This window comes from Capra hircus, chromosome 9 (assembly GCF_001704415.2).
Source record: "Capra hircus breed San Clemente chromosome 9, ASM170441v1, whole genome shotgun sequence".
Taxonomy (NCBI): Eukaryota; Metazoa; Chordata; class Mammalia; order Artiodactyla; family Bovidae; genus Capra; species Capra hircus.
In genome coordinates this window covers 53,029,450-53,044,367 of record NC_030816.1, presented here as the reverse complement: position 1 = coordinate 53,044,367, position 14,918 = coordinate 53,029,450, and the positions used below count along the sequence as shown (strand labels likewise).

At 37.2% G+C, this 14,918-nt stretch overlaps 1 protein-coding gene across 1 annotated transcript in view; it reads left to right on the top strand.

Annotated features, from left to right (window-relative positions):
- Positions 1 to 14,918, top strand: part of THEMIS (thymocyte selection associated) — a 207,019-nt gene that overhangs the window by 181,042 nt on the left and 11,059 nt on the right. The window contains exon 5 of the mRNA XM_005684724.2: positions 12,440 to 12,575. Coding sequence (XP_005684781.2) covers positions 12,440 to 12,575 — 136 coding nt within the window. The remainder of the gene's footprint in view (positions 1 to 12,439; positions 12,576 to 14,918) is intronic.

The window sequence follows — 14,918 nt, the reverse complement described above, 5'->3', positions numbered from 1 at the left end:
TCCAATTGCCTCTTGGTTGTATATAACCTAGAGTAATACATACATACACATTTGAGTTAGCCTTTAAATAAAAAGGATAAAAAATAACTAAAGAGTCACTTATAAGGAATATTTTTTAAAGTGAAAGTGAAGTTGCTCAGTCGTGTCTGACTCTTTGCGACACCATGGACTGTAGCCTACCACACTCCTCTGTCCATGGGCTTTTCTAGGCAAGAATACTAGAGTGGGTTGTCATTGCCTTCTCCAGAATATTTTTTAAAGGATGGTTTAAAAATATTTCTGATACTATGTGCTTTAATTCCTGAAAACAGCATACAACATATAAAACCTCTCATCTTACAAACTTTAAAAACTTAGAAACAAAATTTTTAATCATTTACAAACGATTCCAAAGAATTTCAGTGGGTTTTGAACACAGTATTTAAAATCTTAATTAATTGACAACTCAAATCTGTTTGGGTTTTAAAAGACAGTTGTATGTTAGGAATGATAAGGTATTACTAGCTGTACTACATTACTTTGTACTGCATGAACTACATTATCTTTGCAAAATTAGTAGACTTTGTTGAAATATAAGCATCATGATTTAGTGAGAGCAATGAACAATGTACTTTTCCCATTTAGATCAATGTATTTTTGTGAAGCACTACTTTTCATTGGTGACACCCACTTAAACTCAGTATATAAATCAACTTAATTATGAAGGAAACAATTAAAATTGCTGTATCACAAAGTGTTAAATCAAGATTTAAAAAATAATGAAAACTATTCCATCATTTGTCTCTGTATTATCAATAAATGAAATAAAATTTTGCTTAAAATATTTTTACTTCAACTTTATTAAATTTTCTACTTTGTTTTATAATCATATGTTGTATAATAAATATACATACATTAGTATATATTAATAGAGAAAATATGTAAAATTTTGTGTATTTGCACATGCATCTCCTGGAGAAGGAAATGGCAACCCACTCTAGTATTTTTGCCTGAAGAATCCCAGGGACAGAGGAGTCTGGCAGACTACAGTCCATAGGGCCACATAGAGTCAGACATGACTTAGCAACTGAATAACAACTACAAAACACATGCATCACATTTATGTTTTATGATTAAATTTTTATTATTAAAAACATTCAATCAAAATGGTTTAAAGATCACTGATTTAGAAGTTGGTAGGAAAGAGAAAAGATGATGAAAGAGATGAGTGAATGAGGATCTAAGAGAGAAGAAAGTACAGTGTTTCTGGAGACTGAGGGGAAAACGTTTTTTAAAAAATGATGAGGTTGGTAACAGACTTATGTGCAGCAGAAAGCTCGGGAACCATGAGGTCTGAGGAAAGGCCATGGGATTTATGACTGATGATTAGAAAGTTATTGGTGAAAATATTTTTAGTCAAGTGGCAGGCACAGAAACCAGATTCTATGCAGTAAATATCAGTTAATACATGAGTAGGAGAGAAGGAAAAGGAGCAATAAGAATAGTCCACTCTCACTAAAGTTTGGCAGAAAATGAACAAAGCAGTGGAGAGGCAGAGGCGGAGGCAGAGAATAGTGTGGAAGTGAGCATAGTAATTGAGGCAAGGGGAAGGTGGGAAAGAAAGGGTCGCAGAGAAACGGGGTCAAAGAGAAAGAGGCGCATACTTTAGAAAGTGGACAGGACATTTTGCAAGTCAATGTGAAAGAAGAGAGATTAGCTAACTTTCTAAGAAAAGACAAGGAAAGCTGTGGAAATTGATTTCAAATAGCCATTATCTCATTGAATTAACTGATTAAGTACCATTCTATGATTGAGGAATGCCAAGTTGCAACTTCAGCTTGATAAAGAAGGGGAAGATTTTGAAACATCGTCTATGGATGCTTCACAAGGAACTGAAGTGGCGATCCTCAGATTGCTGAGCAATACTGAGGACCCGATGTCACCAGACAATATGAACTTATGTCAGAGACAAATGGGAAAATTACAAGACTTTAAAAATGACAACAACAACAACAGCAATGAGCCACCTTTCAGGAAGTGAGAGAACAGAAAGTGACTTCTAGGAATTGGCAAAACGAGTGGAATAGAAAATGAAAATCTTAACAACCACAGTGAGAAAACTGTTAACGTGGGTTCCAAGGATCCCTTGGGTAGGAAAACAAGTGAGATAAGGAGGAAGCTACAAGGAAAAAGTGAACTGAAGACTGAGAGGGCAGAACAAGGCTAAGTAAGAGTGTGTGCAGAGGAGAGTGCTGGAACTCAAGATCTGGATGATGGAAAAACTCTGAGGGATGGTGAGATCCAAGTTCTAACTATACTTACAAGAGACTTTAAAAAAATGAGTAGAAAATAAAGTGTTACAGAGGCATGAAATATTAAGTCTTTTGATGTCATTTTGGTAGAGGAATAGCAAAGAGCAGGACAGGAGCTGAAAAGAACATTGCGAGCAAAGTGGGAGAGGATTCTAGAGATGATGGAGGGATCATGCCAAGATTGTGTAAGAAATTTAGAGACGTTGTTGGGTGGTGGTACGAGATCATGCTTTATAAAGGGCATGGAGAATGAGGTGTATGAGCAGAAAGAGGTCAGAAAGCAGCCTTACGGGGAACAGGTTTCACAGAAGTGTGGCCAGGCTTGAGGTGAGGATGTGGGAAGCAACCTTTGAGGATGACATCCTGTGTTGGGCACTCTTTCACAAGAACAGGAGATTTTTACATTTTAGCAGCACTTTAGTGGCAAGAGTGCCATTTAGCATTTCATAGAATGCAAATACCCAGAGAAATAGATGAATCATACTCATCAAAGTTGTTGATGGCTCAATTAATAGTATAGCAATGTTTTAAATCAAGTTGCCAGGATGGATGACTTTCAAAGACCCATGTGAAAGCCTGCGTTTTAATACCCAGAAGGTTAAAATGGTTTCAAATGTAATTTTTAAGAAATGAATTTTAAATTCTTTTTCTAGATACAGAACTATTATATGGTAGACTGCAGTTCCCATCTGCCACCTGCAGCAAGCCTTGCTCTGCTGGACATTTTTCAAATGCTATTCGTATGTCCACTGATTCAAAACTAATTTCACCAAAACTAATCTAAACAAAAAATGTGTCACATAATTTATGTTGCTAGAATTTCTGTTTCTCTAATTCAAATTAAGATTAATTTTCCTGCCCTTTGGCCACAAATTGCCCTTACAAAGTCTAAGAGTTAGGATTTTCCAATTAAAATAGGAGCCATGAAAGTTATAATAACCATATGAATTAATCATCTTAAAACTTTCAGGAAGGCCAAATAATGAAAAAGAAGAAAATATATTTCTACACAAAGAGCTATTCCTGTGTTCATAATAGTAACACTGTATGTAAGCCAACTGCTGTATTTTATAAGGAATGCAGTTGCCACAGCCCCTCTAAAACAGCAAACACTTTTTACATGCCTGTCCATGATGTAACAAGTCTAACATCTTTTGAGGGCAGCCAGACTTCTCATTTATTTCCTTAAGAATAACAAATGTACAGAGTAGCTGTCTCTTCTGACCTTATTTTAAAAAAAGGTATGTTGGTCAAGCATTGCCTCAAGTTTCCATTTCATCTTTGGCTTAATTCATAGAAAATTAGAGTGGCAAGAAGTAGATTGAACTGAGCTTGACAGAACAGTGTGAAGAGGTTCTCTGCCCTGAGACACTGGAGGAAAATTCTTAAATTTCTTTCAATCAAAGTGTATTATTATATTGAGTTCTTTTTGCACCTATAAAATAGGATTTGATTTTTTTCTTTTTTTGGCAAGACAGTGGCCAAATAAACATCAAATTAAGATGGTGGGACTTGTAGATGTCAAATTGTCTAGTTGTCAGTTTTCAGCAGAGGAAAGAGAGAACGATGCAATGCAATATATGAGTACTTATTAACTTCCTTTGGTACATAATATGTTCTGGAAACAGGTCTTTGAAAGTAGGCTTAAAGGTTTAAAGTAGGCTTAGTAATAACTGAAGGGTTCCTTTCCCAGAAAGCATAGTGTGATTTGTGATATATGATGCATGATAAAATCTCTAATCATAGTTCCAAGAGGGATAGTCTCCTTTGGATCTGGCTGCAGCAAGTCCAGTTGGAAGTGGAGGGCCCTGAAGTGCAGAGATGAAAAACTCTAATCTCTTATCAGGGCAGCTAGGGAAGCAGATACATGTATCTTTATTTCCCATGGGCCAGTTGTCTCTTTTCTGACCCAAGGGAAATTCAGTTCAGTTCAGTCACCCAGTCGTGTCCGACTCTTTGCGACCCTATGATCGCAGCACGCCAGGCCTCCCTGTCCATCACCAACTCCCGGAGTTCACTCAGACTCATGTCCATTGAGTCAATGATGCCGTCGAGCCATCTCATCCTCTGTTGTTCCCTTCTCCTTCTGCCTCCAATCACTCCCAGCATCAGAGTCTTTTCTAATGAGTCAACTCTTTTCATGAGGTGGCTAAAGTACTGGAGTTTCAGCTTTAGCATCATTCCTTTCAAAGAAATCCCAGGGCTGATCTCCTTCAGAATGGACTGGTTGGATCTCCTTGCTGTCCAAGGGACTCTCAAGAGTCTTCTCCAACACCACAGTTCAAAAGCATCAATTCTTCAGCGCTCAGCTTTCTTCACAGTCCAACTCTCACATCCATACATGACCACTGGAAAAACCATAGCCTTAACTAGATGAACCTTTGTCGGCAAAGTAATGTCTCTGCTTTTGCATATGCTATCTAGGTTGGTCATAATTTTTCTTCCAAGGAGTAAGTGTCTTTTAATTTCATGGCTGCAATCACCATCTGCAGTGATTTTGGAGCCCCCAAAAATAAAGTCTGACACTGTTTCCACTGTTTCCCCATCTATTTCCCATGAAGTGATCTATCTAATCACACTAGGACCACAGCCTTGTCTAACTCAATGAAACTAAGCCATGCCTGCGGGGCAACCCAAGACAGGTGGGTCATGGTGGAGAGGTCTGACACAATGTGGTCCACTGGAGAAGAGAGTGGCAAACCACTTCAGTATTCTTGCCTTGAGAACCCCATGAACAGTATGAAAAGACAAAATGATAGGATACTGAAAGAGGAACTCCCCAGGTCAGTAGGTGCCCCATATGCTACTGGAGATCAGTGGAGAAATAACTCCAGAAAGAATGAAGGGATGGAGCCAAAGCAAAAACAATACCCAGCTGTGGATGTGACTGGTGATAGAAGCAAGGTCCGATGCTATAAAGAGCAATATTGCATAGGAACCTGGAATGTCAGGTCCATGAATCAAGGCAAATTGGAAGTGGTCAAACAAGAGATGGCAAGAGTGAACATTGACATTCTAGGAATCAGCGAATTAAAATGGACTGGAAAGGGTGAATTTAACTCAGATGACCATTATGTCTACTACTGCAGGCAGAAATCCCTCAGAAGAAATGGAGTAGCCATCATGGTCAACAAAAGAGTCCAAAATGCAGTACTTGGATGCAGTCTCAAAAATGACAGAATGATCTCTGTTCGTTTCCAAGGCAAACCATTCAATATCACAGTAATCCAAGTCTATGCCCCAACCAGTAACGCTGAAGAAGCTGAAGTTGAATGGTTCTAAGAAGACCTACAAGACCTTTTAGAACTAACAACCAAAAAAGATGTCCTTTTCATTTTAGGGGACTGGAATGCAAAAGAAGGAAGTCAAGAAACACCTGGAATAACGGCAAATTTGGCCTTGGAATGTGGAATGAAGCAGGGCAAAGACTAATAGAGTTTTGCCAAGAAAATGCACTGGTCATAGCAAACACCCTCTTCCAACAACACAAGAGAAGACCCAAGGGAAAGGACAAGGCAATTAGAAAACCCCAGCTCTTTCAAATGTCTAAGCTGCTGGGCAGTCCTTGGAGCAGGCTGGGATAAGAGGGCTTGGTCCCACCTGTTAATCACAGTTAGGCTCAATAACATCTAAGTGTCAAGCCACATGTGTGCATGCACCTGGGACTGTTGTTGAGCCCCCTAGTCAGCTGCCAGCTCAGAGTCCAGCTAGTGTGATCCCAGGGTGCAAAGAAGGTGTGTAATGGTAGAAGAAGGAAGAGCCCTGGATGAAGAGGGTGAGTCATGCCAGCAAAGGGTCTCAGAAAGGACAGAGAGGCCACAGCCTGAAGCTCTGGGAATGGAAGGGAAGGTGGGCTTCCAATGGGCTTCCAAATGGGCATGCATACCACAGGCCTGGGCAACCCCCTTGCAAACAACCTCAGGCTGGAAGGGACTGAAAAGGTTTCAGAGGTGGTTTGTCTTTGGAATCAGACAGAGCAAGCTCAAAAGCATTCTTTCAGTTGGTACAGAGAATGTTTTCTTTGCAGAAAAGACAGTTAATTTGTATAAATGGATGATTGTATGAAACCTCAAATTATTGTCTGAAACAGGACTGTTTATATGGATGATCAACTTTAGATTATTTTTCAGTTGATATTCTTGCTTATTTAAATATTTTCCTCAGGAAAAAAAACAAACATTTGTCTCCATTTAATTAAATCTTTATAGTGCACAATGAGAAATTTATTACTTTTTCCAAACCACTTGATAACCTTCTATATTATTTATGGTGATTCAACCATAAATGAACCAAAGAGAACACACACATACTAGAACACAGACCACATAGAGGATTACATGTTCTCCTGGAGTGATAATTTGAATGTACATAGCAAACCTATATTTCTTGTGATTAGATTTTGGTCTTTGCTTGTTTATTTTAATGTATAAGCTCGAATTATTGTTGCTTTTTTGTTTCAAGTAGAATTTAATTCTGAGGAATAAAGTTTATGATAAAATTTTCCCTGAATATTTCACATTTGAAATTTCTTCTCAAGTATCCCTTGAATTCACTACCCTGAAATGAGAAAGTACAGGCAGTGTAAGAGAGAAGTTATTTAAGCAGAGAAGGAGGTCACTTTTTTTAAGCCTGTTAAGAGAATGATTGATTTTTTGCAAAATAAAAAGTAAAGTACACTAACTGGGATATTTCACATTATTTTAAACGTGGATGATGTTTAGTTCCTGGGCCAAGAAGTCCCTATGTGGCTTTCTAAGGAAAAGCAAGCCTTATTTGCCCTTGGGGAGAAAAGATACAAGTGAATATAATCACAAACTGGGAATCTCAATGAATTATTTGGAAAAGTGTAAGTTTTACTCAACAACATGGCCTAAGGTATGAAATGAAAGATAGATTTGAAAAAGTCTTTCAATTTTTTTTCCATGGCTATCTGGGTTAACTTTTCTGGGACAGTGTTTATTTGTTCCTTTCTTTGTGCATGAGAAAAATGTCCAATATCTTGTAATTGGATCATTGCTTTCAGCAGGAACACTAAAAGCAGTACTTAAACTGCAAGCCAAGAATAACATAACAAATAATTTAATAGTCATTTTAGATTAGCAGACAGGATGCTAATGACTCATTTCTAATGACAAGTTAAATGGAAGTTACACAAACTGAACAGGATCTATTTTTGAAGTACTATAGAGTGGTCACAAAGGCCCAAGGACTGCCAGTTCAGATTTATCTGCATTCCTCTCTATTCTTTACACACATCTTATTTTTCTCATTTTTCTCGGACTGATCTTCAAGTTGAAAGCTTGATATCACTACAGCAGTGCCAAACAGAGGGTTTTATTTCTCCTATTATTGTTAGGCCATAATATCATGCCTTGGGAATATGGGGCCACTGTTTATACATACTCAATTCTCAGGTTCTCACTTTCCCTGACATCACCATTATTTGATTTATATTTTCCATAGGTAGTGACTGTCTAATGTAAATCAGAGATATATATGAGATGTTATATGACATAGTGTTTGCTTGCAACAGTGAGTTCATTTAAAAACAGGATTTGTGATGTGCTTTTTTAATGGATAAAAGAAGTTAAAATATGTGTGCCTTTCAACTATATAATAAGTTTTACTATTAAGAGTGAGTGGCTATCACTCTTAACATGTGAATATGTTACTGTGTCTTGCCCATTGATAAGCTGGCCTCTTTTTCTTTAAAAGTCATAAAAATTGTCTGTATTTTATTCATGCATTTCTTTGTTTAATTTATAGTTATTTAATACTATATTTAAATGCCAAAATAAGGACTAAAAATAGTAAAGACTTCATCTTTATTTTCAGTGGATTTCTATTTTAATCAGAAGATAGATATTAAACATGACGCTAATTAACTGTTGTTTAATTGTATTTGTGAAAATTGCACTTCAGTAGAAGTACAAGTTTCTCAAAGACTTGGAAAAAATGTTGTTAGCTAAAGACTACATGGTGATGAAAAATGTGTAGGAACTCCAGACTTAGTAAATTAATGAGGAAGCATTTGTGAAGAACGTTCTAGGTGAATGAAATAGCAGAGTCACAAGACAAGAAGGTAGAGGGGTGGGATCATAGAGCTAGAAGGCTATTGGACATAGAGAAAATAGAGGGATCAGCAGATCTGAGGTCCCAATGAGACCCAGAAATAGTCCTGGGGACAAAAGCAGTCTTGGAAATGAGGACATTGGATGGAGTAGGGAGAGACACTGGACTTGAGGATGGGAGATTAGTGGAGAAAGGACGTTTAGTGATTTTGAAAGTGGAAAATGTTCAGGTTATATCAGATTTCAGATGTGACTCTGGAAGTGAAAGTCTAAGGAAGAGAAATGAAAAGTTTATTTGTAGTAAGGAGATCCAGTCAGGGTGCTGAAAGGAATATTTGTGTAGGTATGAGCATCACTTGGGATCATGGGGCTTGAAGAGAAATAATCCAGTCTTTTTATGAAGAATGAACTGTGACTAGAGATTAGTGGACTGATGGTACCAACAATAAAGGAGATAGTGCATAGCTGGATGCAGGAATAACAGAGCAACAGGGATTTTTTGCAAGGAGGTAAGGACATCCATTTATTCAATCTTATACTCATTTAATTGGAGGGCATGGCAACCCACTCCAGTGTTCTTGCTTAGAGAATCCCATGGATGGGCTACAGTCCATAGGGTCTCACAGAGTCGGATACAACTGAAGTGACTTAACACACACACAAACTCATTTAAAATATTCTACACACCAAATTAACATAAGCACTAGAGGCCAGATCATCATCAACCTGAAGGTATCTAGGGTATGGAGGAATAAGCAGCCATTTTCATTTGCAATGGAAGTGCTGTCCTTAGTGAAGAGTGGAATTTTAGTCAAGGTTGGAAGGTAGAGACAATGTTCTGAAAGAAAGTTAAGTACGTGGTGAAATTTGCAAACCATAGAGCAAAGTTCTGAAGGCACAGTGGAAGAACTTGAGAGACAGGAAAGAAGGAGAGAAAGCCACGGGGCAGAGCAAAAGGTAGGGGGTGGGTGGTGGGTGGTGGGTGAGGTGGGATGGGGAATTGGTGCTCAATGAAGAGCAATTGGTACTGAAAAATGGAGCATTATGGGAATTTTACTGTAGCACAAAATCAATACCTGGGGATGGTTTGAAGACTCAGGGACATGGAGGGAAGGGCTAAGTGAACAGGGTTTAGAGGATGTCATGGCAGGGCTAGTAGCTTAAGAGATGAGTACCTCCCTTTTCATTCAGACCTGGGAACAGGAGCTTGGCTGTAGTAACTAAAGCAAAGAAGAGCTTGGAAAGCTTCACTGAGCTTCACTAGAAGAGGTCAAAATGTGGGTACTGTCTCTAGCAAAGTCGGATTCTTAATTGTTGAAATGCTGATATATAAAATGTTCAACCTGCCCAGAGGTTTACACCAAGAAGCTCCAGGCTTTTATAATAATTGACCCATTCTGATCAAGAGTTCATTTTCTTTCCTCAGCCTTTCGTGTTAACTTTTCAGGTTTAAGAATTTTATTTAAGTTCTGCATTCTTCTCTGAAGTCTGGGATATACGTTAGTTACATAATTTGCATGAACTTTTCTAACATTTTCTCCTCAGTGTTTTAATGTCATCAATTGAATTTGGTATGAAAACGCAGGAAACTGCATTCCTTCTTGAACCTAATTTACTGCTTAGTACTTCTCAGTACTAAGTACCATGGTTTAATACTCATCTAATAACTTGAGATAATAATATATTTTCCAAAGTATCTAATTCAAAATCAGGATATGAGGTACTACAGGCTTGAAAATAATTTTAAAAATTCATATCAAGTGATGGACTTAGCTTTTATGGGCTGTGGATGAGTCAAATATAAACAAGTACAGTGGCTGAGTTCTAGTTAATAAATGTCAATATTCAAGCTGTGATCTTTTGAGTTGTCCCCATAGTACCATCAGGATTCCATCTTTTGTCATTAAATTGGCCAGGCTTTTTGGCACAGACTTTGGCCAGTGTCAGCATCAGGAACCTCATCTACAACGTGGGAGCTGGTGGACCAGGCCCAGAAGGAGGTCCAGCCCCATCCGGCACTGCTGCCCCTACTGAGGGAAAGAAGTAGAAGCAAAGATAGAAGAATCTGAAGAGTCTGATGATAAGAGCTTTGGTCTTTTTGACTAAACCTCTTTAGTAACACATTCAATACAAAGCAGAGCTCTTTAAAAAAAAAGAAGGAATTTGAGAATTATCAACAAATGACTTACTGTACTCTTCTAATTCTCTGCCTAAATAGTTGGCAGAGATCTAAACATGGATCCCCAACTTCCGGGATCTAATGTCTGATGATCTCAGGTGGAGCTGATGTAATAATAATAGAAATAAAGTACACAATAAATGTAATGCACTTGAATCATCCTGAAACCACTCCCCCTCACCCTGGTCCATGGAAAAATTGTCTCCCATGAAACTAGCCCCTGGTGACAAAAAAGTTGGGGACCACAGGTTTAAGAAATTATAGTTGAACAACTTAGAGTCTGAGACTATTTATATTTATGTTTATATTCTCCCAATGTTCCCAGTATCTGGGATACTAAATATAAATGGTTTTTGGATGTACCAGTTATCTATTGTCACACAATGCTGTTCATTCACCAGAAAAACTTAGTGGCACCCAGATAAAAACATATTTTTCATGAAGCTCTGGAATTCAGCTGACCTAAGTTAGTTTTAGCTGATCTGGTTGGGTTTGACCAAATATTTAAGACTCTTCTAGCCATTAGTTGTCTCAACCAGGATGACTGGGGTAACCTGACTCTAATTTCTGTCCTGTTCAACCTGCAGAAGGCTAGTCTGGGCATGTTCTCACGATGTAGGGGAAAGACACCAATGAATAAAACCAATTGTGCAAGCATTTTCAACTGTGTGTCTCATGTGTCAATTTCCTGTTGGTCTAGCAAAAGTCACATGGACAAATCAAAAGAGTAAGAAGGCAGTGCAAAATCATACAGGAAGGACATAGATACAGAGAGGAGCAAGAATTGCAGCCATTGGTACATCTGGTCCATTGAGCGAATACATAGATCAATGATGAGTGATGGAAGAGCACTGGACTAAGGGTTGGGAGACATATCCCTGAGGCTTGGCACTGTTCATTCTGTTAATCTGGGTATATTGTTTAATTATGATGGACCCTAATTTCCTAATTGGCTCTTCCCAAACTTTAAAAGCCTTTGATTCAAGCTTTTAATGAAGTTTTAATGAATTTAATACTGTATACAGTCTATAAGAGGAACCTAAGGAAAGTTGTTCATCATCCTACTCTTTAGTGAACCAAAATGGCTAGTGTGGATGGCCAAAATTGATTGGCTACTTTTGACTCCATGACTCTCTGAATATTTTGTAATCATATTCAAACTGAAAAACTTCTAATCTGAATTTCAGTAAGGAGCAATGTGCTGAAAATTCAATTTCTTATTTAAATTGAAAATTCAATTTAGCACTTGCTCCTATCTGATGATTCTTTTGAAGCATACAGTATGTCAGGGCAACATCAGACACTATGACATTTCTTATATGTGAGATGTGTTTTAGAGTCCATTGATGTTTTACCTTAATAATTCATTGTTATGATGAATTACCATTCTAAAATTGACTAGAGAAGCTTTGTCATACTTGGATAATGTTGATAAAAATGTGGGTTATTTTAAAGTAAATATTATGCTTAGTTTTATAATATAAAAGATGTAGATAATACAGAAGTGAAACCTGTTCTTCATTATACAATAAATATTATGTAACATATAATGAAAGCCTGCATTACTAAATTATTAAGAATAAAAATGAAGTAAACAATATTTTATAAGCTTCATAAGAAATTAATGTACACAAATGGGTTTTGAAGATAATATTCTGTGTCTGAGAGGACTTGTTACTTGAATCACTTAGATTGCCTCAAAAATTCAACACCTAGATTACCAAAGTATATTGATGAAGATATAATCTGTAACCTACTTTGACATATGGACTGTTTGATTTCAGATATACAGAAATAACTCGCCATATGATAAGTATCCTTGTCATACACTAGGAAGCATTTATTTTGGACTGATAATTTACTTGTAAAATCAGTCACTCTGGTCTGTGTCATTTCAGAGTGTCCACGTAGACAGATCCAAGAAACTGTACTCAAATCAAGCTGGTCTGGACTCAAAAGTACGAGCTGGTTGTCAAAATGATTTGGCTGATCTGGAGAAAGAGAAGAGAAAGACTGAGGCAACTTCAGTAACAGGTACCGATGCAACCACCGGTTGGTTAAGCCTGTGATACTGGTTTCAACTGCCTTTATGACAAAGGCAAAATGTACAGATTCTTATTACCATTTTGTTTGGAATATATGACTCAGTCAAAGCAACAACCCTGACCTGTGAATCTCACTGAAGTTTAGTTTTAAGTGAAGCATAATATTAAACACTCAGATTGATAAAAGATCTGTTCATTGTTTGCTGTTAGATTTTCCTTCTCATTTATGATTTTCATGCTCAAGGAAGTGTTTTTATTCTAATACTGCTTGTATTATCATGACAATAATATTGCTAAATGTTTTCTAGATTTAACAAGAAGGATTAATAGCTTGAGAAGAGGTCAAGATAATTGAGATGCTTTTAATTTTAAAAAGTGTCAGATGGGTAGCCTAATGCAGACTTGAATTATAATAGTTTAGTTTATAGAGACGGTTCTGATATTTTTCATCTCTACTAGAAGCAAAACAAGAGCAAATGGACTTGTCAAGAAGTTGATAGCATTCAATTAAGTTACCCAGACTAACTTCCATATTGTGGAAATCTGGGGTAAGTTAGCAAAGGAAATGAGAATTTTCTTTCTTGGCAATATTTTTAAACACACCAAAGAAGCTCAATTTCTATTACACTTTATCTTTGAAACTTCACATTTCGTTTGTAGAAAAATTGAAACTGTAATTATGCTTAAGCATATGGTTTGTTCTTTTCCCCTCCTTATTTGATTTTGTAGCCAGCACTCTTTTTTCCTCCAAGGGCATGTAAAAGTCAAAATACTAGATATAAAGTCTCTGAAGTGTTTCTGCTCAAACTCTGACTGTGCAATCTGGGTTCTTTCATGTAGTTAACTTACTGGCTTCTGACACTCCTATAAAAATATCCCATAGAGCTTTTCTTATTACCTTTTCATTGACTCTTTCTGAATGATAAAAATGAAATTCTGTAAAGGGCTTTGAAAACCATGCATATTGCAATTCCTCCAAATTTCAAATACTAACCAAGTGTGACTATAAAAGAAACAACTACTGCAGCGAAAATCAGCTGCAGTGTGCTGAGTCTCAGGCTATTATTAATTCATTGGAAACTGTTTTTTTCCTTAAGATTATGGATCCTAAAAAGTACCAGATAACACAATTGCTGAGATCAAAGTTTTTGTTTCAATCATTGGAAAACTTATTATCTGATCTTCTCCTGTGTGTGAATCTTCCTGGGATGCTATATGACAGCTCCAGGTTTGTGCTGTGAATGAATCAGTGCAGAGTATGATACAGACCAGGGCAGGAACTGCTTTGAACCTATTGCCTGTTAGTGATGGTTTAAGAAAAAAGAGGACCTGGAATTAAAGTGATGGTCCTAGGCAAGTGAGACTTACTAACTTTACTCAAGAGAGTAAAATGAAATTTGCTTTCTTACATTAATTTCAACAAGAATTTAGTTAAAAACTACACAGTATGTGTATCTGGGCAATATTTTCTATTGCTTTCCCATTTGAAATTACAATAAATTGTAGAGTCTATCTTCATTGTGAATTATAATTGTATGACAGTTCCATAATAAGAATACAAAAGTAAAGCAGAAATATAGTTTTTCAAAATTCACTTTTGTTTTGTGAAACTTCATGTATTTTCTTCAGTAAAAATAGGCTCTTGAATCTATGCGTGTGTTGATAGCTCAGACATGTCCGACTCTTGCTACCCTATGGACTATAGTCCACCAGGCTTCTCTGTCCATGGGATTCTCCAGGCAAGAATACTGGAGTGGATTGCCATCTCCGTCTCCAGTGGATCTTCCCAATCCAGGTATCAAACCCAGGTGTCCTGCATTGCAAGCAGATTCTTTACCATCTAAGCCACCAGGGAAGCCCCTTTGGATCTATATTTAAAATTTACTGTACTTTGAATGAGTAGCTCATCTGTGAATATTCATTAACTACCTGATGGTTCAGGATGGACAAATCATACTTTTTCTGAGTTTTCTCCTCTTTTTAAATTTTAGACACAAGTCAGTCATTTCATAAATTCTCTTCGGGTGAGAATGGCAGTTTTAGAGTCTCTGCAGCGTATCACAGAGAAAACAAAGCAAAACCAAACAAAACCTTATTAAGACAGGGGAGCTGCTTCTCCAGTTTTGCTCCTTCTGGACACCCAGACCTTCTTCTTTCAGTTAGATGAAGTGGAACCATTTCAGATCTGTATCTAATAATTATACTGAAGGGAATTATTTATTTTGAAATTCACTACAGATGACTAGAAGATTCGCTCTAAATGGCTGAACACATTGTGTAATGAGAGTTGGCTCTGTTGCGGCCGGGAGCACAGGAAATTCTGCCACAGGAT